We start from the raw sequence: 25,730 nt of genomic DNA, 5'->3' as shown, positions 1-25,730 counted from the left end.
AGGTAGTTGTTATAGCGAATACAACCCCAACAGGCTGATCAGGACCCCGACGCTAATCTGGGTCGCTCTGCATTATGTGGGATTTGGCAGGTGGGGGAACCCTCAAATTTTGTGTAGGTGCAACAGGGAAAAATTACTCACCGTGGGACAACATATTGAGTATCGTGGTATAGCAATACGTTTTGGGACAAGAATGTCACAAGAACTATCACAATACTTATACTTATTTTGGTTCATCTACATTTACACTGATATGATGACGATACTATGTTAAAATTGATTGGGCTGAAAATGGACTGGGACAAAAATTCAGCCCTGGCACTGTAGCACGCCAGCCCACATTACCATCCATAGCCCCACCCACAGACACGGGCATTCAAATGTGAGGTAGTTAGGGGGGTTCGGGTGCATGCTCCCCCGAGAAAATTTGGATTTCTCTGATCTACATATGTGCAATTTTTTTTTATCCAAAAAAAAAAAAATGGGTAAGAAATAGCTTTAAAACCATGTCAGTGGGCATTAGATTATTTGTCAATATCTGCTCTCTCCTCATCTTCAACTTTATTTTTCTCTCAGTCTCCTTATCCTGCCCTATTTCTTCCCCTCCTAAAGCTGAACTGTGATAGTCTTTTCATTTTCGTCTGTGTCAGTTAAGAAAGTAAACATAGGCTCAACTGATATTTCTATGTTTTTATGAATAATTAGACAAGTTAATTTACTCAAGGCTACCAGGAAAGCTGTAGCCTAAGTCAGTATTGCCAATAGGAACCTTAAGCTTTGGAATTTGAAAACGTCTGTTTTTAAATGTTAAAAGTAATTTTAAATAATACAAATTATAGGCTAGTGAAGGAGATAGAAAAAGTGAAGCGCTGTGAATACTTTCCGGATGCACTGTATAGCATTTACTCAGTACATTCACCTGACTGTTAAAAACATCTGTAAATACAAAAAAGAAAAAGAAAATTATAATAAAAAACTAATATGAAACATGAAAGGGACAAACACACACACACACACACACACACACATCTTATTGTCTATGAGGATTTATTACACACATTTGTTCTTATATTATTTCAGTGACAGAAGTTGTAATAATAATGTGATAAAGAGACAATGGGCCCTATTTTAACGATCTGAAACGCAAGTATCAAGCAAGTAACTTTGTGGGCGGGTCTTGGGCGCTGTTGCTATTATAACGGCGGGATAAATGACTCTTGTGCCCGACACAAATCTAAAATGGTTTGGTCTGAAGTAGCTTCATTATTCATAGGTGTGGTTTGGGCGTAACGTGAAATAAACCAATCAGAGTGACATCTCACATTCCCTTTAAGAGCAGACGTGCTTTTTCCATTGCGGAATTGTTTTCTAAACCTGCAAAATACCATGAGGGAACGTTTGCGCCGGAACATGCCTCCTCTTTGCGCTGAACCGCCCCAGGGAGCGCAAGTTCATTCCCTAGTTAACCGACGTGCGTCTGTGGAGGGAAAAGTCCGCGGCTTTTCGCGGGTGCAAAATAGGAATGATACATGCGTCGGTGTACAAAGTCAATTGCGCTGGGTGCAAGATAGGGCCCATAAAGAGACTGTGAAATCTCAAAGTATTATGGGCAAAATCTCTCTACAGTCTATTCTGATGCATCAACACAGTTTCACTGATGATCCAAACCAAACATAAAACCCAGGATAGAGTGGCTGAGTGAATGTGGTCTGGACTGTGTGGATGAGGCTCATTGTGTCAGAGACGCTGTAGAAGGAGAGAGTTCCTGCACTGTGATCCACATACACTCCTATTCTACGGCTGAGAGACACTGCAGGGAGATCAGTCACTTTCTTATTGTGTCTGAATGAGTAACTGGAGGGAGTGCAGTACAAACTCCAGGACTGAACATTCCCTCCAAACCCACACTCAATACCCTTTCTCTTCCTGCTGATGCTCTTATATGACACTGATATATACACACCATTATTCCCACTCCACTCAATCTCCCAGTAACAGCGTCCACACACACTCTCTCTACACAACACCTGAGGCCAATAATCAAATCTGTCGGGATGATCAGGATACGGCTGGACTGTGCCAATGTAAGTAATCACTCTGTTCTTCTCAGACAGACTGAGGCGTTTATTCACTGTGTTCAGATCCAGAGTGAGCTGATGGGAATCTGATGGAGAGAAAACACATCAGAATCAGGAATTATGAATCTGTCTGATCTTTTAATGTATCTGAACTCCACATAACTTAATATTCAGTGTATCAGCTGTGTCTCAGTACAGATGATAATCGTTTAAATTATCAATTATTAAACTCATAAATCATGATTTCTTTCAGCTTCTACAGGAAGGACATGAACACACTCAGTGAGTTTTTCTGCTAGTTTTCTTGACTTACATTGTAGGAAGTCGTTCCTGGTTTTGGGATTAATGTTGGTGAATGTGACTGTGGAAATAAACAGACATGAACAGTGTGAAGAGAAATGATATGATAAAATTAATCCGTTTCCACACATTTCTTATTTTAATGTTCTACATGACATTAGATGATGTTGGACTCATTTCTGAGAGTAATGAATCTCCAGGGGCCTCAATGGCATCTACGCTAATGTTAGTTGTTCTGTTTATTCCGGGGTTTACTGTAATCAGCCGGATCCGGGCCATATCCAGATCAGATGGAGGATCTGCGCCTAGACACGACCACAACGCATCCCTGAAGTGTCTCCAGAGATTGTGTCAACTAGACTCTCCCCTGTGAAGGCCTCATCGACACGACAGCCATCGGCACTGATCCTCAACACACCCGTATCCTCAACATACCGGCGTGACTCCAATCTTCAACCAGAACTGGATAATATTCAGAATTTTCAGATTCAATCTTACTTCTGACCTATAATGCTGCCTGAATTATAATTATACACTGTTCGTTCATTGGCCAGAGGAGAACTGGCCCCCGACTGAGCCTGGGGTTTTTTTTCCCAAGGTTTTTTCTCCATTCTGTCACCTGATGGAGTTTTGGTTCCTTGCCACTGTCGCCTTTGTCAACTTTGGCTTTTGGCTTGCTTAGTTGGGGACATTTAATTGAATATTAAACAATATTATTGATCTCCCTGCATTGACACCATTATATGTGTCACGATGTGTGCAGGCAAATGAAGACCAGGAAGGCAAAAGGTTCAATTACTAAAGTGTTTTACTCAAACAATAACTCAGGAGAAGCAAATAATCAGAATACACACACCAACATTGACGAGAACCGACAAACACTGAAGGAAAACACAGGGCTTAAATACATAGGGACTAACAAGATAATTAACGAGGAAATTAACAGGGCACAGGTGAGTGAAATTACTAATTAGACAGACTGGGGAAAACTAGGTTACAGGGACTAAACCAAAAACACAGAAACAGGGTATACAAGAAACTGATTGCAATAAAGACAGTCCAAAACACAAATGGAAACGTGACAATATGAGAACTCACCTGAGTTGGACGATGACATCTCTGTTTTCTCCAGAGCGGCTGTATAGATAAATGAACTAAATTAATAACTTTTTTTTACAACAAAAATGAACTATCACTGAACCTACTTAAGCTGGACTGTGGCTCTATTTTTTTTTTTTTTGAAACAAACTTTGTTGCATTATTGTCCTGTTATCTCGGTAAAGCTAATGAAAGCTAATTGAAACAATCTGTACTGTAAAAAGCGATATATAAATAAAAGTGACTTGACACATAAATTGGCTTTAATCCTAAATTCCATGGAGGCCCAGGACTTTACCTCTGTCAGAGATCTTCTTGAGCTCCTCTTTGCAGAAATCCTCCAGTTTGACTTTCAGCTGACGGACAGATTCTCTCACTCCATCAAAAGAAGAGAGAGAACTGGAGGGAACGTCATTTACATCTGTAGATTCAGGAGGTGCTGAGAGAAACTGGAAACTCTACAGAAAACAGAAATCAAAACTCATCAGCTTCACACTTCACTCAATAACCTGCACTACTATCAGATCTGTGCAGCTCTTGTTGACTTGAGTCAACAGTTACTCGCATCAATCCAGCACTTTCACACAATCAGAGACTTTCTTAGAATATTCATTATGTGGCATTAATGATACAAATTTTAGTGTTTGCCACTTTAGCACACTTTTAAAATATACTTATTATGGAAATACATAAAGTTATACTCAAGTGCAGATTGAATAATGTGTTTGTACACTTAATTGAATGTTATTTGCAATTATATGAATGTATTATAATTCAAATTTACATTAAATGTAAGTAGCTGAACTTTAGAGTATTTGTTGGCCACTTAAGTAGGATTTAATTACATCTTTAAATTTAATCATCTTTGAAATATGGTTAAAGTTAGTCCACTATTATCCTGTTATTCTAGATCTCTGTTACCTGGAGGAAATGGATGTGATGCTGTGTGTGTGAAAGCTGCTCCAGCTCAGCGTCTCTCCTCCTCAGATCATTGATCTCCTGCTCCAGTCGCTCCAGTCGTCCTTCAGCTCGACTCACTGCAGACTTTTCCTGATCTCTGATCCGCTGTGTCGCCTCAGAGCGGCTTCTCTCAATGGAGCGGATGAGCTCAGTATAGATCCTCTCACTGTCCTCCACTGCTGTCTGTGCAGAGCGCTGTTAGGACACACATCACAATCACACAGTGAGTTCAGCAGGACTGAAGCCGCCTTTCCACTGTGCACGACATTCGCATTCGATTGTTGTATTTCGCCCCCTGGTGTCAGTCGCACGGAACTTTGAAATTGGTCGTGAAGCAACCATTACCCTCGGCTATTCACAATGGTAAAAATGAATGATTTTAATGAATGTAATGCATGCATGAATATATCCACACAAAACAAATGACCCTCAATACATCTCATATATAAAAAACAGTCGATTTTATAGAGCTAATCAATATAAATACTGATTTAATAATGATACAAATATTTTTTTCAGCCATAATTAAAAACCGTCATTTTGCAGGAATAGCGTTTACATTAAAGTATTAAAATATTGGTAATTCTAGCTTCGCGCTCATAGTTTTGATTAGAATACATCACATACGGTCGATCGGTCGCATACGGTCTAGCCGCAGAAGTTCAGATATTTCAACGCATCCGAAGCTCAAATCGGATCCGAAATTTCCGCATGTATACGCATATGATCGGAACTCCCCGCAGCTCGACTCTCCATAGGAAATGAATGACTTCCGGTCCGACGGCTGTCGTTTGTCGTTTGCAGTGGAAGGCAGCTTGAAGGAGTAGAGTCCTAACTGAGAGTTTCACAAACTTCTCTTCTTCTCCAGTCTCACCTTATGAGACGCCACAGCCTCTCTCAGCTGCTGAAGATCTTTCTCTCTCTGCTGGATTCTCTGACGGAGCTTTATCTGAGTCTCCTTCAGATGAGTCTAAAGGTCAAAACAAAAACAGGAAATGTCACATAAAACGAGAGATTATGAACGAATATGAATCCAAAGTGTCAGCATTATTTCATTTACTTTTGCTCGTAAGTGGCCTTTTATGTGATTAACATTATATTATCTGCAAGTCCCATTTTTAAAGATTTGAGATTTGAAGAACACTACAAGTGCACATTCAGTACAATTAAGCTGACTTAAGCTGACCACTGAAGTTGTTTAGATTACTTTTTGTCTCTTTGAGGTTAAAACTGTGAATGTGTTGTCTAAAATAGATGTCAAAATGTTCAAAATGTCATATTTTACATTCCACAGAAGAAAGTTTTAGATCGGTATGACGGTGAGTAAATGAAGACAGAATTTTATTTTTGCTTGAACAATCACTTTAAGTTCATACCTGTTTCTCAGTCCTCTGTGCAGCTGCTGATACAGTTTTGTGTTTTTTATGTTCATATTCCTTACATAGCACACAAATGTATTGTTGATCAGTGATGCAGTACATTTCTAGCACTTTATCATGTTTACGGCAGATCATGTCCTGCAGTCGTCCAGTGGCATCAATCACTTTGTGTGGCTTACGTGAGTGATATTCCTCATGAGGGTCAAAATGAGTTTGACAGTAAGATTCCTGACACACCAGACAGGACTTGACGGCTTTGTATTTTCTTCCAGTACAGACGTCACACTCCACGTCTCCGGCTCCAGCGTAACAGTCAGCAGGAAGTTTAGTCTTCTTCAGTTTCTCCACCAGTTCAGCCAGAATGGTGTTTTTACCCAAAGTAGGTCTTGGACTAAAGGTCTGTCTGCACTGAGGGCAGCTGTAGACTCTCTTCTCATCCTCCTGATCCCAATGGCCTGTAATACAGATCTTACAGTAACTGTGTCCACAGTTGATGGTCACTGGATCATTCAGAAGATCCAGACACACTGAACACATGAACTCATCCTGAGAAAATCTGGCCTCTGCCATTTTACTGCATGAATACAGAGAGACACAAACACACAAAGCTCAACAATACTTAAGTTTCTGTTTCCCTGAACTGAGTCGAAATAGTTTACTGCTTCTATGTTTGAGTGACGTGTGTAAAACAGGTGTCTGTAAAGCAGCTTCCTTATTACTGGTGTTACGATCCCTGGTCTAGGTCAGGGATGCAACATAAACAACAAAACAATACTTTTTAGTTAGACTTTTTTTATTGTCTTTTCTTGCTCTTTTGTTTGCCTTCAGAGCGGTGTACTTCAAATTTTTACAAAACAATCTCTTGAAAACAAACAAACAAACAAACAAAAGATTCAAAGCAAAAATCTTCAGGGGTGAGCTAATGCCAAAACAATAAACAAACAGAACTAACTCTCCCACAAAAAAACTAACTTTCCCATGAATCATAAAATAAAAGAAACAAAACATACAATAACATACCCTATCTCCTTAACTAACCAAAACAGGAGAAAAAGTAACGGCCTTTTGGCCTACAAAGAAAAACAAGGCACTCACCCCCTACTGCTTCTCACAACAAGTACACTTTTACAGGCAATCATTAAGGCCTTGATGTTTTTAGGAACAAATCACAAGTGGCTAACAGCACTCTGTTAACATACAAAGGAGCACAGCAATCACAATCTATTGTACTACATGTTCACCAGCTAACACACAGTACAACAACAAGTGCAGTCAAAGAGGCAGAGAGCTCCAGCCAGAGGAATTCTGGGGAATTTATAGTCCAGGCCTCTTCTCTGGTCCAACCAGCAATAGCTTCTCATTATGTCCAGGACCAATCCTAAAAAGGAGGAGAAGACAACAACAGAAACCACAACAGACAAAACTTACAACCGTAACACTGGTCAAGGAGACGCACTTTCCAGGGCTGTGTTTAAGGTCCACTTTTTTATGCCCCTCCCTTGCTAACTTTCCTCTGTCTTGTTTAAAATGATACATCATTGCTTACATTGCAGGAGTGCCCACTACTGGCAGAACCCTAGATGGGTTTAAATGTTACACATTAAGCCCGTGATCACTTGTGGGTAAATCAAGTTCAAGCACTGCAAGTTGTCACAATTGTGTTGCATTGTGGTCTATGGATCGGCCTGAAGTGTACAGTATGAGTGGACTTGTTGCCTCTGTCAAAATCAAGGGGTCGAGGGTCTGTCGAAAAAAAACTTCCCTCATCCACTTGACGAAGTTGAACACACTTCAAAATGGCGGTAGGGATTCTCCTGAGGGGAAGTGCTTAGGGAAGTTCCCACGTCTAAAAGTGGAGTTAAACACCGCTAGCGGTGTTTATTTGCTATTCAAGTGAAGTTGAAAATATTGCAAATATGAGTTAACAGCACATGGATGACAAAGCAAAGTCATATTTACTAATGAGTTTTGACATTGACAGGGGCATAAACACTGATCATGCTTTGGTGGTTCCATCTCTCAAGAAACCAAATCTTGATTCGGCTCCACTTAAAAAGTACAGGCCAATTTCTACCCTTCATCTCAAAAAGTAGTTTCACTTTAACCACAATCTTTTCTAAATCTCAATTCCATTTACGAGATATTTCACTCTGGATTCTGAGCCCTCCATTATACAGAATCTGCTCTATTGAAGGATGTTTTTGCGATCAAATTTTTATTGAGTTAAAGAATGTTAATGTACAGAGATAGAACGTAAAAAAATAAACATCACTCTCAACACTTTTTTCTAAATTACCCTCCCACATTCCCAAGGCGACTATAGCCCCTACCCCATCTCCCCAAAGTACATTCAGAACATACATAAATAGTCTAAGAAAAGTGCAAATCAAAATCCAAATACAATAAATAAAGATAGGAAAAAGTAGGAACATGAGACATAGATCTTACAACCACTCCTTAATTTTTGAAATTGCATCTAGCAATGCTGAGATAGTCCTCATGATAGTCCTCTGAGAGGCTTCATATAACCTTGCCACTGAGAGCTCCATGTTCGCAATGTCCAAGAAAGAATGCATCCAGTGAGTCCACGCTAGAGAGTGATTAGGTTTCCAGCGCAAGGCAAGCTTTTTCAACAACTTTTTCTGAGTTAGAGAGAGTAAGAGGAATCATCCCTTAGAACCAAAAGTCTCAGACAGCATGATACCTTAAATTACAAAATGTCCTTTAGCGTTGTGGAAACCAGTATTCAAAACTCTTTGACTTCAAGGCAATCCCAAAACATGTGCATATATGTGCCTATGCACCCATTTGAGCAAAAGCTTCCTTAAATGACACTTCTTGGGAGTGAGATACATCCTATGAATCATCTTGAAATGATTAGGGTTTTTAGAGACATGTTTGAGGTTGGCCCATATTGAGTCCCAACATACGTCATTGCTGTCTTCTGAGCCAGTCCCATAAATAACTCTGTACCAAATGTCCACAATTGGAAACATTTTATAAGAAGCTTCAAAAAACAACAGGTACAATGAAGAAACCATATCCCTTGTACTTCCATATGAAGTAAGCAACTTATGCAAAGTAAGATCCCCAAGGAACCCCATATGCACACATGGCAGATCTCAGGCACAGATAAAAGAAAAATGAAGTGCTTGGTCAATTATATTCTGCACATAAATCATTAAACAATCGTAAACCTTTGTCACCCTAAACATCGGCCAAAACATGAATCCCTCTATCACTCCAGTCTGAGAAAATAAAAGGTTAATTATCTGAAAGAAGACTATGATTACGAAATAATGGAGAATGAGAATGCCATTTATGGTCATCATGGGAAATTTTTAAAAAAGAAGCCCATAGAACTTTAGAAAGAAGATATGCAATTCCTTACAGAACAAAAATATATAGGAATATAATGCAAAATATAATCCGATATATTATAATACATTTCCATTTATGGGAAACTAGTGCTTATATTTTTCAATATACTGCAATATACAGTATGCATTGACCATGAATGGCTATATATTAATGAATGTAAAATATTTATAAATGAAGACAAAAATAGCATTAGATGTAATATTCACAAAGTTTGATCCTTTATTGTGTATATATATTGCACATACATGTTCCCATATAAATGTGAATGTATGTTCACACATATATACACTGAACAAAATTTTAAACGCAACACTTTTTTTTTTTTGCCCGCATTTTTCATGAGCTGAACTCAAAGATCTAAGACTTTTTCTATGTACACAAAAGGCCTATTTCTCTCAAATATTGTTCACAAATCTGTCTAAATCTGTGTTAGTGAGCACTTCTCCTTTCCCGAGATAATCCATCCACCTCACAGGTGTGGCATATCAAGATGCTGATTAGACAGCATGATTATTGCACAGGTGTGCCTTAGGCTGGCCACAATAAAAGGCCACTCTAAAATGTGCAGTTTTACCACACAGCACAGTGCCACAGATATTGCAAGTTTTGAGGGAGAGTGCAATTGGCATGCTGACTGCAGGAATGTCCACCAGGGTATACATCAATACCAATACAAGTGTATTGTTATTTATTATAATATTTATTATAATAATTATTATTATTTATATTTATCAGAGAGGGGCACAATACATTTTGAGACAAAAGGGGCAACCATACTGTAAGAGGTCATAATGTAAAAGCCCAATGATTAAGCCTTAAGTCCAGTAGTGCAAGTCCACCAGCATCCTTGCAACGCTGCAGTGTTGAATACTTTATACGGGGAGACTTTATCAGGGCTGGACTGGAAAAATAGAGTCGGATTCAGATGCAAGTGAAAACAAGTTTAATGAATAATTAATGAGGTGAGAGACAGAGTCCAAAGTCCAATGAGTGGCCGCGCAGTGGAACAGGGTAGCGCAGGGACGCAATGGGCAACAGTCCTCCGTAAGACTCCTCTGGGACGAACAGGGATCCAGGAACAGAATATCCACAGGAAACACGAAGACAGGAACCCAGGGACAAGAACAGGAACAGGACTAACTCACAACAAAACCCCAACGACCTGACAACACAGGACGGAAATCACACACATTAAATAGCTGCGCTGATGAGCCGCAGCTGGCGCTGATGAGTGATCAGTAGTTAGCAGACACACCCACAAGGCTGCCAGCAACTCTCTGTTACCAATGTCATAATTACATTTGACAGGAGGTAAACATTGAGAAAAAAACGCACAAGGGTCATCTGTGGGCGAGTGCTGGGAGAGAATCGCTCCTACCCCCACCTCTGACACATCGACGTCCACCACTAACTGTTGTGAAGGATCAGGGGCGATGAGAATGGGAGCTGAAACAAAGCGGCTCTTGAGGTTGAAAAATGCAGCTTCAGCTGCACCAGACCACCTGAACGTCGTTTTGGTGGAGGTCAAGGCAGTCAGAGGAGCGGCTAGGTGGCTGAAGTTGCGAATGAAATGCCAGTAAAAATTGGTGAACCCCAGAAACCGCTGTAGGGCCTTACGGGAATCTGGGGTTGGCCAATCCACCACAGCCTTAACCTTGTCGGGATCCATGCGCACTCCCTCGGAGGAGATGATATAACCCAGAAATTGAACTGACTGACTCATCCCCCTCCCTTTTGCGAACCAAATGATATGCATTGCGTAAGTCCAGTTTGTGAAGACGGATGCACCCTGCAACCGCTCAAAGGCTGAAGACATCAACAGCAAAGGATATGTATTCTTTACCGTGATGTTGTTCAGCCCTCGGTAGTCAATGCACGGTCGCAGAGAACCATCCTTCTTCCCCACAAAGAAGAACCCTGCCCCCGCTGGAGAAGAGGACATACGGATTAACCCGGCTGCCAGAGAATCAGAAATGTATTTCTCCATGGCCTCCCTTTCTGGAGCAGAAAGTGAGTATAACTTGCCTTTAGGCGGAGACGTACCTGGCAGTAGATCTATAGCGCAGTCATAGGGACGATGCGGAGGAAGAGAAGCTGCCCTGGACTTACTGAACATTTTCTTCAGGTCGAGATATTCCTCAGGCATGTTAGACAGATTCACTGGCTCATCCTACAACAAAGAACAAGACACAAACGAACAGGCAGACACAAAACATGAAACATAACACTGATCACTCCAGGCCGAGATGGAACCGTGGCCCCAGTCAACCCTGGGGTTGTGTTGAAGCAACCAGGGATGGCCAAGGACTATGGAAGCTGATGGAGACTCAGTAAGTAGAAACGACAATTCCTCTGTGTGATTTCCAGAGGTGATGAGAGTGATCAGACCAGTGGTGTAAGTAATGGCAGGGAGTTCTTGTCCGTTAAGTGCACTGATAGAGATCGGGTGAGTAAGTGGAGATATGGGAATCTGAAGGTGTTGTGCCAAGGTGAAGTCCACAACGTTACCTTCTGCCCCAGAATCTAGCAGAGCTTGGCAGCGATGATCTCTGGTTGCCCATTGCAGTCTTACCGGGAGGACAGTAATCGATGAGACTTATCCCATGGTTAATCCGCCCGACAGTAACCTCAATGCAACTGCTGGGCTTGGTCTTTTACTGGGCACTCCGCCAGGAAATGTCCAGCTCAACCACAGTATAGGCACAGGCCTCTCGATCTCCGCCGTTCTCTCTCCTCCCGGGAAAGCCGAGCTCTACCTACCTGCATGGACTCGTGATCGAATGAAGGGCTGACCGCATTCTTGGCACTGGTCGTAGAATACTCGGAGGGTTGAGGACCCAGAGACTGACGTGACCGTTGATCTTGATGTTGAAGACGCGCGTCCAGCCGCAATGCCAACTCAATTAATCCATCCAGACTAGTTGGAAGCTCCAACACAAAGATCTCCTTCTGAATGCGGTCAGCCAGCCCATGCAGGAACATGTCCCACTGCGCCTCCTCATTCCATTTGCACTCCGTCGCCAATATCCGAAATTCGATTGGATAATCAGAGACGGGTCTGTTGTTCAGATGCAGATAGGCGAGCATGCGGGCCGCCTCACGACCCGCCACCGTGCGATCAAAGACCCGCCCAATCTCCTCAGAGAGTGCATTGAACGAAGAGCAGCACGGATGTTGATTTTCCCACACCGTCGTTCCCCATTGAGCCGCGCCCAGACAACAACGTTATGACGAAAGCCACCTTAGACTGTTCGGTGACAAATGTCTGTGGCTGGAGAGAAAAGAACAGAGAACATTTAGTTAAAAATTCTCTGCAATAGTTGGGCTCACCCGTGTAGACCTCTGGTGTGGGTAGGCACGGCTCGTGCTGACGATCGGTGTTAGTAGGAGCAGGGGGAACTGGCGGTGGGGCTGGCGCAGTGGGAACTGTCAGATGACAAAGTTGGTTGGTGAGCTCGGACACCTGCGCCACCAAGACCTGTACTGCATGACCTGTGGCCGCCATCTGCTCTTCTTGATGATCCATGCATGAATTGCTGCGTGATAGAAATTCCTGCAGACTTTCCTCTCTAGCTAAACATGTCATTATGTATTGTGAAAAGTATTGATAATAGAGAAAAGTTATTAGAAGAGGTTCAGAAGAAAGAGGAGATTGATATTACTTGAGATACCTATTAAACCCAGAACAGATAAGTAATAATTCATATATTTGGAGAACACAGGTTTAATTAATAGGATTAGAATTTTTTTAAGACAGAGAAGCTGAACATGCAGCCAGGAGGATGGGGGGTGGGTAGTGGTTCGAGTCTCTGGATCGAGTTCACATTAGGTGGCGGTAATGCATGAGATTGGTGCGAACCGCCAAAAAAAGGGAAGAAGAAGAAGAAGGAGTGGCCCTGCGTCTCAATGTCCATACTATCCATCCTAAATAGTATGTGAGATTAAAACAAGTGTGTCCCAAAGCATAGTATGTTTAAAAGAGTAAGTCACCGGATGGTCTACTATTTACGTTGGATTTTTGAAGTGTGGATCCGTGCTTACTATAACAGCTAATATTGTCCACAACCCATTGTGCCTTGGAGGAGGATCCAGTTTGCTTGTTTGTTGAAGGACTCTTTAGTCCCTGACAATATCAAGGAGGATAGTTCACCAAAAAAGCTATTAAACCTCAGGACATCTAACTTCTACCCTCCTTGTGATCCTTTGGGTCAAAGCACAAGGGGATATGTTTGATTGCATGCATAATATTTGATGGATTATGTCAGCCTGATTCAGTCCACATCGTTCCAAGACTTTCATGCACTTGTTTACAGCAGCAAGGACTTCGTCAAGAACTTTTGCAATCTCTGCATCTGTGAAAAGTGTTTTTTTATGTGTGACTTTTTCCTCCCATTGTGATCACAGAAAAGCACAAATCCTCAAATCAAAAGCTGTTTTTGACTAAAGTAAATGGTCAACCTGAAAAAACAGATATGGTGTCTCATATGTTCAGCACATATTTCACAAACTGGTTTAAATTGTTTTAAATCTGGTTCTGGGATGTTGCTGTCACGTGAGGTTGCAGGAAGGCAGACGGAGACGAGGATATATTTGCAACACAAAGGTTTAATGATAAATGATAAATGATAGCAGAACAGGCAGCAACACACACTATACACAACGTAGATCGGACATAGACTGACTGAACAGATGGAACTAAAATCCAAACACAGATGACGATGATTAACTGAACACAGGTGATACAGATGAGTCCAATGAAAACAAACTAAACAAAACACAACTGTGACAGTTGCCAGTCTGTCTTTCTAGTTTGTAAACTGAAAGCATCATTTGCATTTTTCTGTTCTCATCCTCATGTGCATCTGTAAGGTGACACTAAACGAGTAAAGTCTTTGGACAAAAAAATTATTTTGAGGTAGAAAATTCAACATTTCCCTTAAAGGTGCCGTAGAATGGATTATTTTATTATTTTATAATGTTTCCTGGGGTGCCCTTATAATGTAAGTATGTTTTTTAGATCAAAATTTGTTATAATAATTAGAAATAAAAGGCATATTTCCTAGCCTGATTTCATACCCTGATTTGAACACTCTGTTTGAAGGGGCGTGTCTGCTGTGAGACTGCAGTGTTGTTGCCCACTGCTGTGATTGGCTGACATGCTTGCATATGAAATATCTGGCATTACATGTAGAGCTATCTGGAAAACTTTTACTATTACAGCTTTTATACGTTTTTACTATTACAGCTATCGGGATTAACGAATCATGATTAGTTTTTTAAGTATTTAGATCTATTCCAGCATTGAGCAGATGACAGCCTGTTGATCGCGTGAATGAAGATCTTATCACTGCAACGCGATTTACTGATGCATAAACAGTGTTGAACGACTTTGAGAGAAAGATTATCTGTCTGAACTTGAGGCTCGGATGAAGGAGCTAAAAAAATACTTTTGTGTTCATTTGTACATCCAAACACTGAGCAACTGTCATGCTTCGTTCGCTCGTTTGCAAGCCACGATGTCTCTCGAGGAAAAAACAATATCGCGCTGGATCTAGATAACACAGTGTAAATTATCGTTAATAAAATCACTACTTACCGCTTGCGGGAATATAACGTTAGTTGAAATTGCCCCCTTCGTCCGTTTGAGACGCCGAGAGAAGCCTGGCTGCTTGATATTGTTCCAGGTTAGAAAAACAGTCCGCGGTGAAATGGGCAGAGCAAACTAACAACTTCGAATTAAACTGTAGCGGTATCCGATTATAGATAGATTATAGATAGATCTGCCATTTTCCCTCCTGCTTGTTTCTTCACCTGCAGAACTTCTGATGATTCGGCTGTGCAGTTTCGTCTGGCACTGAGCATGGGCTGGCATATGCAAATTTTTAGAGGCGTACATATTAATGATCCCGACTGTTGCGTCACAGTCGGTGTTATGTGGAGATTCGCCTGTTTTTCAGGGGTGTTTTTCAAAAACGAGATTTAAATAAGAAAGAGAAAACTATGGTGTTTGAGACTCACTGTATGTCATGTCCATGTACTGAACTCTTGTTATTTAACTATGCCAAGATAAATTCAATTTCACATTCTAGGGCACCTTTAATTGATCAGGTGAATGAATATTAAATGGCAGGAATGAAATCATCTGAATCAGCAGATTGTCTTGTTTAATTTGATATATAACATTTACTCAGAACATTCACCTGACACCTATAAACAATTGACAGCTGTGAAATTAGATTGACAAACACACACACACACTGATCTTACTGTATCTATGAGGATTTATTACACACATCTATTCTGACAATATTTCAGTGTCAGAGGTTCAGCCGTAATAATAAAGTGATGAAGAGAAAAGAAGACACTCTACAACATCTCACTGTTACTGATTTATCAAGCAGCTCAAAGTATTACAGGCAAAATCTCTCTACAGTCTATTCTGATGCATCAACACAGTTTCACTGATGATCCAGAACAAACATAAAACCCAGGATAGAGTGGCTGAGTGAAAGTGGTCTGGACTGTATGGATGAGGCTCATTGTGTCAGAGACGCTGTAGAAGGAGAGAGTTCCTGCACTGGGATCCACACACACTCCTATTCTTCTCTGATCCTCATACACTCCTATTCTACGTCTGATGGATTTTACAGGGAGTTTAGTCTCCATCTTATTATGTCGGAAAGAGTAACTGGAGAGAGTGCAATACAAACTCCAGGACTGATCATTAGATCCAAATAAACACTCATAACCCTGTCCCTTCCTTCTGATGCTCTTATATGACCCTGATATATACACACCATTATTCCCACTCCACTCAATCTCCCAGTAACAGTGTCCATACACACTCTCTCTACACAACACCTGAGGCCAATAATCAAATCTGTCGGGATGATGAGGATACGGCTGGACTGTGTCAGTGTTAGTAATCACTCTGTTCTTCTCTGACAGACAGAGGTCTTCATTCACTGTGTTCAGATCCAGAGTGAGTTGACGGGAATCTGATGGAGAGAAAACACATCAGAATCAGGAATAATGAATCTGTCTGTTCTTTTAATGTCAATTTTTTTTTAAAAAAAATTTCAGCTTCAACAGGAAGAACATGAACACACTCAGTGAGTTTTTCTGCTCGTTTTCTTAGTGACTTACATTGTAGGAAGTCGTTCCTGGTTTTGGGATTCATGTTGGTGAATGTGACTGTGGAAATAAATAGACATGAACAATGTGAAGAGAAATTACATGATAAAATTCATCCATTTCCACACATTTCTAATTTGATGTTCTACATGACATTAGATGATGTTGGACTCATTTCTAAGAGCAAATGAATCTCCAGGGGCCTCAATGGCATCTACGCTAATGTTAGTTTTTCTGTTTATTCTGGGGTTTACTGTAATCGGCTGGATCCGGGCCGTATCCAGACCAGATGGAGGACCTGCGCCTAGACACGACCACAACGCATCCCTGAAGTGTCAGCAGAGATTGTGTCAACTAGACTCTCCCCTGTGAAGGCCTCATCGACACACCCGTATCCTCAACATACCGGCGTGACTTCGATCTTCAACCAGAACTGGATAATATTCCAAATTTTCGTATTTAATCTTACTTCTGACCTATAATGCTGCCTGAATTATAATTATACATTGTTCGTTCATTGGCCAGAGGAGAACTGGCCCCGACTGAGCCTGGTTTCTCCCAAGAAACCAGGCTCAGTCTTTTTTTGACTGAGCCTTTTTTTTCTCCATTCTGTCACCTGATGGAGTTTTGGTTACTTGCCACTGTCGCCTTTGTCAACTTTGGATTGCTTAGTTGGGGACATTTAATTTAATATTAAACAATATTGTTGATCTGCTTGCATTGACACCATTATGAGAACTCACCTGAGTTGGACGATGACATCACTGTTTTCTCCAGAGCGGCTGTATAGATAAATTAACTTAATTAATAACTTTTTTTTACAACAAAAATGAACTATCACTGAACCTACTTAAGCTGGACTGTGACTATATTTTCTTTTAGAAACAAACTTTGTTGCATTATTGTCCTGTTATCTCTGTTAATGAAAGCTGTTTGAAACAATCTGTATTGTAAAACGCGCTATATAAATAAAGGTCACTTGACTTGACACATATATTGGATTTAATCCTAAATTCCATGGAGGTCCAGGACTGGTTTCTTTCACCTTCAACAGACCAGATATCCTGTGCGCATCATCATTTACATGATCAATTATTAAATTCATAAATCATGATTTTTTTTCAGCTTCTACAGGAAGAACATGAACACACTCAGTGATTTTGTCTGCTAGTTTTCTTGACTTACATTGTAGGAAGTCGTTCCTGGTTTTGGGATTAATGTTGGTGAATGTGACTGTGGAAATAAACAGACATGAACAGTGTGAAGAGAAATGAAAAGATAAAATTCCATCTCTATACATTTCTAATGTGATGTTCTTCATGATATTAGACGATGTTGGACTCATTTCTGAGAGCAAATGAATCTCCAGGGGCCTCATTTATAAAACACATATGATTTGATCCTAAATTCCATGGATTTCATCCTACATCAATATATATATATAAATATGCTTGTCCATGATGATGAGTGCCAAACCTCTGAACCATCCAGTGATTTTTGTGGCCGCTCTGTAGGTGAAGTTGATGCACTTATTCACTATGGACTTGAATTTTAGCTGAAGTGTGCATTTACGAACATTACGAAAAATAATTGTCCATATGGATGTTTTATAAATTATAGTAACATTCCTTAAATTGTTGAACATTCACATTTAGGATCATTCTACGCACGTGTTTATAAACGAGGCCCAGGACTTTACCTCTGTCAGAGATCTTCTTGAGCTCCTCTTTGCAGAAATCCTCCAGTTTGACTTTCAGCTGACGGACAGATTCTCTCACTCCATCAAAAGAAGAGAGAGAACTGAAGGGAACGTCATTTACATCTGTAGATTCAGGAGGTGCTGAGAGAGACTGGAAACTCTACAGAAAACAGAAATCAAAACTCATCAGCTCCACACTTCACTCAATAACCTGCACTACTGTCAGATCTGTGCAGCTCTTGTTGACTTGATTTATCTTCAGTAATTCAGCTCAATCCAGCACTTTCACACAATCAGAGACTTTCATATAATATTCATTATGTGGCATTAATGATACAAATTCTAGTGTGTGCCAGTACATTTTAGCACACTTTTAAAATATACTTATTATGGAAAGAATATACTTAAAAAAGTTATACTCAAGTGCAAATTGAATAATGTTTTCGTACACTTAATTGAATGTTATTGTAACGTTGTGGTTGAATGATAGGAGGAAACAGGATCCACGTGAAACAAACTTTATTAAATAAACCCAAAACTAGACAAACTCAGACTAGGGAAACAGGACACAGGAACCTAACAGCCAACATACAATAACAAGAACTCACCAAGACTGAGACTAGACACAGGGCTTAAATACACAGGCAAACAAGCTAAACAAGATAACAAGGGGGCGTGGCTAATTAGAAACACCTGGGAAGACTAATAAACAAGAAAAAATACAAAGGACTACAAAACATGGCACAGAACAGGAAATAACAAGAGTCCACACAAGACAAGGGGAACACAAGACAGGGATCATGACATAGCCCCCCCCCCCCCCCCTTTAAGGAGCTGATTCCAGACGCTCCCCAGGAAATCAGTCCAGGAGGGTGGTGGAGCAGAGGCTGGTCCGGGGGCGGGATGGAGGGCCAGGCCCGTGGAGTGGAAGAAGGCCTGGAGACTGCGGCAGGACGGGAGGCCAGGGCGGATCAGGCTGTGCAGGCAACCAGGGTGGAGCAGGCAGTGCAGGCGACCAGGGCGGAGGAGACGACCCTTCAGGCGACCAGGGCGGAGGAGACGACCCTTCAGGCGACCAGGACGGAGGAGACGACCCTTCAGGTGGCCAGGGAGGAGACGACCCTTCAGGTGGCCAGGGAGGAGCCGGCAGTTCAGGGGGACCAGGTGGCCCCCAAAATTTCCTATGGGGTTACGGGCAGGAACAGACACCGGCTCAGGTACAGACACCAGCTCAGGAACAGACACCGGCTCAGGAACAGACACCGGCTCAGGAACAGGCGTGGCAGCGGCCATCTCTGCTGAGGGCTCAGGCGACGTGGCGTCAGCCATCTTGTACGGAGACACTGGCTCGGCGGCGGCCATCTTGTCCGGAGACACTGGCTCTGCAGAAGTGATGTGAACAGTCTCTGGATCGGCAGAAGTGACGTGAACAGTCTCTGGATCGGCAGAAGTGGCGTGAACAGTCTCTGGATCAGAAGAAGTGACGTGAACAGTCTCTGGATCGGCAGAAGTGACGTGAACAGTCTCTGGATCTGCAAAAGTGACGTGAACAGTCTCTGGATCGGCAGAAGTGACGTGAACAGTCTCTGGATCGGCAGAAGTGACGTGAACAGTCTCTGGATCGGCAGAAGTGACGTGAACAGTCTCTGGATCGGCAAAAGTGACGTGAACAGTCTCTGGATCGGCAGAAGTGACGTGAACAGTCTCTGGATCGGCAGACGTGACGTGAACAGTCTCTGGATCGGCAGACGTGACGTGAAGCTCAGGCTCGGCAGGACTGAGGTGAAGCTCAGGCTCGGCAGGACTGAGGTGAAGCTCAGGCTCGGAGGATAATGTGAGCTTGGGGGGCTCCTCATTCGTAAAGCCCACAGTAAATGACGAACCGCTCCAAAAAAGGGCAAAGTTAATAGATCCTGCTAGCGAGCCTCGAGGACCATCACAAACCAGTTTTGAGTGGTAATATTTATTGAACCCATAACAATAAAAATCAATGAGTGCGTAATCTGGAAAGTCGATGAGGTGTGAAAGGTCTAGGAAATCACGGGTGTGGTCCTCGAGTGGTCGGTTACCTTGATGGAGTTGAAGGATACGTACTGCTGGATCCATAATTTGGTGAGTTCTTCTGTAACATTGTGGTTGAATGATAGGAGGAAGCAGGATCCACGTGCAACAAACTTTATTAAATTATCCCAAAACTAGACAAACTCAGACTAGGGAAACAGGACACAGGAACCAAACAGCCAACATACAATAACAAGAACTCACCAAGACTGAGACTAGACACAGGGCTTAAATACACAGGCAAACAAGGGGGCGTGGCTAATTAGAAACACCTGGGAAGACTAATAAACAAGAAAAACTACAAAGGACTACAAAACATGGCACAGAACAGGAAATAACAAGAGTCCACACAAGACAAGGGGAACACAAAACAGGAATCATGACAGTTATTTGCAATTATATGAATATATTATATGAATGTATTACTCCTCCTTGAACTGCCACCTTACCGTGGTGGAGGGGTTTGAGTACCCAAAGGACCCTAGGAGCTATGTTGTCCGGGGCTATATGCCCCTGGTAGGGTCTCCCAAGGCAGACAGGTCCTAGGTGACGGGTCAGACTAGGAGCGGTTCAAAAACCCCTTATGATGAAGTTAAATCTAAGGACCATGACGTCGCCTGGCATGGGGCTATATGGGGAGGGGAGGAAGCTGGGGAGGAAGCTGGACAGACTCGGCAGACCCAAACGTACTGTGATGGTCTGTTGGGAACGTTTGGCCGAATCCCCTGTCAGAGAGATCTTTAACTTCCACCTCCGACAGAGCTTCGACTGGATCCCGAGGGAGACTGGAGATATGGAGTCAGAGTGGACCATGTTCTCCACCTCCATTGTCGACGCGGCCACTCAGATGCCGTAAAGCTTTAGAAGGAGTTCTATCGGGCCTGGCTGGCTTGTGGGACTCCTGAGGCAGGGTACCGGCAGGCCAAGCAGACTGCAGCCCGGGTGGTTGTGGAGGCAAAAAATCGGGCCATGGAGAAGGACTACCGGTCGGCCTTGAAGAGATTCTGGCAAACTGTCTGGCGCCTCAGGAGTGGGAAGCAGTGCCCTACCAATGCTGTTTTCAGTGGAAGTGGGCAGCTGTTGACCTCGACTGGGGATGTCATCGGACGATGGAAGGAATACTTTGAGGATCTCCTCAATCCCACCGTCACGTCTTCCATTGAGGAAGCAGAGGCTGAGGACACGGAGGTGGACTCGTCCATCACCCAAGCTGAAGTCACCGAAGTAGTCAAGAAACTCCTCAGTGGCAAGGCACCGGGGGTGGATGAGATCCGCCCCGAGTACCTCAAGTCTCTGGATGTTGTGGGGCTGTCTTGGCTAACACGCCTCTGCAACATCGCGTGGCGGTCGGGGACAGTGCCTTTGGACTGGCAGACCGGGGTGGTGGTCCCTCTTTTTAAGAAGGGGGACCAGAGGGTGTGCTCCAACTATAGGGGGATCACACTTCTCAGCCTCCCTGGGAAAGTCTATGCCAGGGTACTGGAGAGGAGAACACGGCCAACAGTAGAACCTCGGCTCCAGGAGGAACAGTGCAGTTTTCATCCCGGTCGTGAAACACTGGACCAGCTCTATACCCTCTCCAGGGTGCTGGAGGGTTCATGGGAGTTTGCCCAACCAATCCACATGTGCTTTTTGGACTTGGAGAAGGCATTCGACTGTGTCCCTCGCGGCATCCTGTGGAGGGTGCTCTGGGAGTATGGGGTCCGGGGCCCTTTGCTAAGGGCTATCCGGTCCCTGTATGACCGGAGCAAGAGCTTGGTTCGCATTGCCGGCAGTAAGTCAGACTTGTTCCCAGTGCATGTTGGACTCCGGCAGGGCTGCCCTTTGTCGCCGGTTCTGTTCATAATTTTTATGGACAGAATTTCTAAGCGCAGCCAGGGGCCGGAGGGTGTCAGGTTTGGGGACCACATGATTTCATCTTTGCTCTTTGCTGATGATGTTGTCATGCTGGCCCCATCAGTCCAGGACCTCCAGCGTGCACTGGGACGGTTTGCAGCTGAGTGTGAAGCGGCTGGGATGAGAATCAGCGCCTCCAAATCCGAGGCCATGGTTCTCAGTCGTAAAAGGGTGGCTTGCCCACTTCAGGTTGGTGGAGAGTTCCTGCCTCAAGTGGAGGAGTTCAAGTATCTTGGGGTCTTGTTCACGAGTGAGGGAAGGTTGGAACGAGAGATTGACAGACGGATCGGTGCAGCTTCTGCAGTAATGCAGTCGATGTACCGGTCTGTCGTGGTGAAGAAAGAGCTGAGCCGCAAGGCGAAGCTCTCGATTTACCGGTCAATCTACGTTCCTACTCTCACCTATGGTCATGAGCTGTGGGTCATGACCAAAAGGACAAGATCCCGGATACAGGCGGCCGAAATGAGCTTTCTCTGAAGGGTGGCAGGGCGATTCCTTAGAGATAGGGTGAGAAGCTCGGTCACTCGGGAGGAGCTCAGAGTAGAGCCGCTGCTCCTCCACATCGAAAGGGGCCAGCTGAGGTGGCTCGGGCATCTTTTCCGGATGCCTCCTGGTCGCCTTCCCGGGAAGGTGTTCCAGGCACGTCCCACCGGGTGGAGGCCCCGTGGAAGACCTAGGACACGCTGGAGGGACTATGTCTCCCGACTCTGTGTCCCCCCAGAAGAGCTGGAGGAAGTGTCCAGGGAGAGGGAGGTCTGGGCATCCCTGCTTAGACTGCTGCCCCCGCGACCCAGCCCCGGTTAAGCGGAAGAAGATGGATGGATGGATGGATGAATGAATTATAATTTAAATTTACATTAAATGCAAGTAGCTGAACTTTCAGAGTGTTTTTCAGTCACATAAGTAGGATTTAATTACATCTTTAAAGTCTATCATCTTTGAAATATGGTTAAAGTTAGTCCACTATTATCCTATTATTCTAGATCTCTGTTACCTGGAGGAAATGGATGTGATGCTGTGTGTGTGAAAGCTGCTCCAGCTCAGCGTCTCTCCTCCTCAGATCATTGATCTCCTGCTTCAGTCGCTCTTCAGCTAGACTCACTGCATCCTTTTCCTGATCTCTGATCCACTGCGTCGCCTCAGAGCGGCTTCTCTCAATGGAGCGGATGAGGTCAGTATAGATCCTCTCACTGTCCTCCACTGCTGTCTGTGCAGAGCGCTGTTAGGACACACATCACAATCACACAGTGAGTTCAGCAGGACTGAAGGAGGAGAGTCCTGACTCAGACTTCACAAACTTCTCTTGTTCTCCAGACTCACCTTATGAGACTTCACAGCCTCTCTCAGCTGCTGAAGATCTTTCTCTCTCTGCTGGATTCTCTGACGGAGCTTTGTCTGAGTCTCCTTCAGCTGAGTCTAAAGGTCAAAACAATAACAGGAAATGTCACATAAGACTAAAGATTATGTACATATGAAGCCAAAGTGTCAGCATTATTTCATTTACTTTTACTCGTAAGGGGCCTTTTATGTGATTATCATTATATGATCTGCAAGTCCCATTTTTAAAGATTTGAGACTTGAAGAACACTACAAGTGCACATTCAGTACAATTAAGCAGACTTATTTTTTTAAACCACTGAAGTTATTTAGATTCTTTTTGTCTCCTTTTGAGGTTAAAACTGTGAATGTGTTAAGACTAAAATAGATGAGACGTTCTTCAAAATATCATATTTTACATTCCACAGAAGAAAGTAAGTCAAACCGTTTTAGATCGGTATGACGGTGAGTAAATGAAGAGAGAATTTTCATTTTTGCTTGAACAATCACTTTAAGTTCATACCTGTTTCTCAGTCCTCTGTGCAGCTGCTGATACAGTTTTGTGTTTTTTATGTTCATACTCCTTACACAGCACACAAATGTATTGTTGATCAGTAATACAGTACATTTCTAGCACTTTATCATGTTTACGGCAGATCATGTCCTGCAATCGTCCAGTGACATCAATCACTTTGTGTGGCTTACGTGAGTGATATTCCTCATGAGGGTCAAAATGAGTTTGACAGTAAGATTCCTGACACACCAGACAGGACTTGACGGCTTTGTATTTTCTTCCAGTACAGACGTCACACTCCACGTCTCCGGCTCCAGCGTAACAGTCAGCAGGAATTTTAGTCTTTTTCAGTTTCTCCACCAGTTCAGCCAGAATGGTGTTTTTACCCAAAGTAGGTCTTGGACTGAAGGTCTGTCTGCACTGAGGGCAGCTGTAGACTCTCTTCTCATACTCCTGATCCCAGTGGCGTGTAATACAGATCTTACAGTAACTGTGTCCACAGTGGATGGTCACTGGATCCTTCAGAAGATCCAGACACACTGGACACATGAACTCATCCTGAGAAAATCTGGCCTCTGCCATTTTACTGCATGAATGCAGAGAGACACAAACACACAAAGCTCAACAATACTTAAGTTTCTGTTTCCCTGAACTGAGTCGAAATAGTTTATTGCTTCTATGTTTGAGTGACGTGTGTAAAACAGGTATGTGCTGCTGTTTTTCGTGACTAGATCAGTCTCCTTGTTTCTTGTGAACGGATAGTTTACTTTATGATTGCCGTGTTTTGTTTTGTTTTTCATTTTATGGTTTGGGTTATTTTTGTTATTTCCTTAATGAGGTTTGCTTGACCAGTGTGATTTGGGCCGTTGGCCGTGTGGTGTAATTAATTATATTATATCATATCATATCATATCATATCAGTAGCGTCTCTCTAACGGTCACCTGTTGAGACCAATAATTACTGATTTGGTCCATTTTTCTATTTGTGTTGGATGTGATTACTGTGATTATTTTGTATTTATATCGTACCCACTAATCTTTCTTTGTTTCTTTTGTTTGTTTGAGTCAAGGCTGAGTGCGCCGAGGGGGAGGCTAGTCACCTGGGTGAACACATTTGCTGTGAGGTTGGAGCACCAGGGTTGAGCACCTCGACTTATTTGGTTTGCCGTGCACACATAAATGGTTGAGCGCACAGTTGTTTATAGCTAGCTTGCCACCCCTAAAGTAAACTTTAGCCTTGTTCATATATATTTTTTTTTTATTAATTCTGTTTTTTTTATATATATTTTGTGGAGACGATACATTTGTTTTTTTGGTTGTGATGTTTTGTTTGATGTGATAACTTGCTTGGATCACGTATGCCTGGAGGAATGTTCTTTTAACATTGTTCTTAGTATTGTTACAATAAACTTGCCAGTGATTTATACTATTTAAAGATACAAGCAGAATATTTTCCTCTCGAATAAAATTATTTGTTTGTTGAATTACACGACTCTGACTTTTCTCTGCACCACCGAACCTGGGTTCCTTTTTATATTTCCTTGGGTGTAATTCCCAAGGTGGCGTAGTCAGGCTATCTGTATTGAGTTATACTACAAAAATACTGCTCCGGTCACATATGCATTCCGTTAATTTTGTGAATTGGCAGTTTTCGTTCGGTTGTGAAGAAATATAGAGCTGAGTATCATCAGCATAACAGTGAAAGCTAATTCCATGTTTCCTAATGATATCTCCCAAGGGTAGCATGTACAGAGTGAACAGCAGCGGTCCTAGTACTGAGCCTTGTGGTACGCCATACTGAACTTGTGATCGATGAGACATCTCTTCATTTACTGCTACAAACTGATAACGGTCAGATAAGTATGATTTAAACCATGCTAGTGCAATTCCACTAATGCCAACATAATTTTCGA

The 25,730-nt window shown here is 42.7% G+C and overlaps 2 protein-coding genes across 2 annotated transcripts; both read right to left on the bottom strand.

The window, feature by feature from the left end:
* Positions 1-1,600: 1,600 nt before the first annotated feature.
* On the bottom strand, positions 1,601-25,471 carry LOC311085548 (tripartite motif-containing protein 16-like). Its single transcript, XM_084118041.1, has 7 exons — positions 24,318-25,471; positions 5,813-6,315; positions 5,311-5,406; positions 4,398-4,631; positions 3,775-3,934; positions 2,392-2,439; positions 1,601-2,164 (listed from the first exon to the last, which is right to left on the bottom strand). Exons 1-7 carry the CDS (start codon positions 24,397-24,399, stop codon positions 1,641-1,643), a joined length of 1,647 nt encoding a protein of 548 aa, XP_083974167.1. The 5' UTR covers positions 24,400-25,471; the 3' UTR covers positions 1,601-1,640.
* On the bottom strand, positions 15,588-24,266 carry LOC311085148 (tripartite motif-containing protein 16-like; the record flags this gene model as incomplete). The annotated part of the gene is made up of 8 exons (XM_084117581.1): positions 15,588-16,194; positions 16,343-16,390; positions 17,074-17,112; positions 17,516-17,563; positions 18,030-18,189; positions 22,981-23,205; positions 23,307-23,402; positions 24,204-24,266. The coding sequence occupies 8 exons, from the start codon at positions 24,264-24,266 to the stop codon at positions 15,644-15,646; spliced, it is 1,230 nt and encodes a 409-aa protein (XP_083973707.1). The 3' UTR covers positions 15,588-15,643.
* Positions 25,472-25,730: the final 259 nt, after the last annotated feature.

This window comes from Abramis brama, assembly GCF_963993115.1.
Source record: "Abramis brama genome assembly, chromosome: 6".
NCBI classification, from domain to species: domain Eukaryota; kingdom Metazoa; phylum Chordata; class Actinopteri; order Cypriniformes; family Leuciscidae; genus Abramis; species Abramis brama.
Note: the sequence above shows the minus strand (reverse complement) of the source record. Positions and strands in the feature narration are given on the sequence as shown.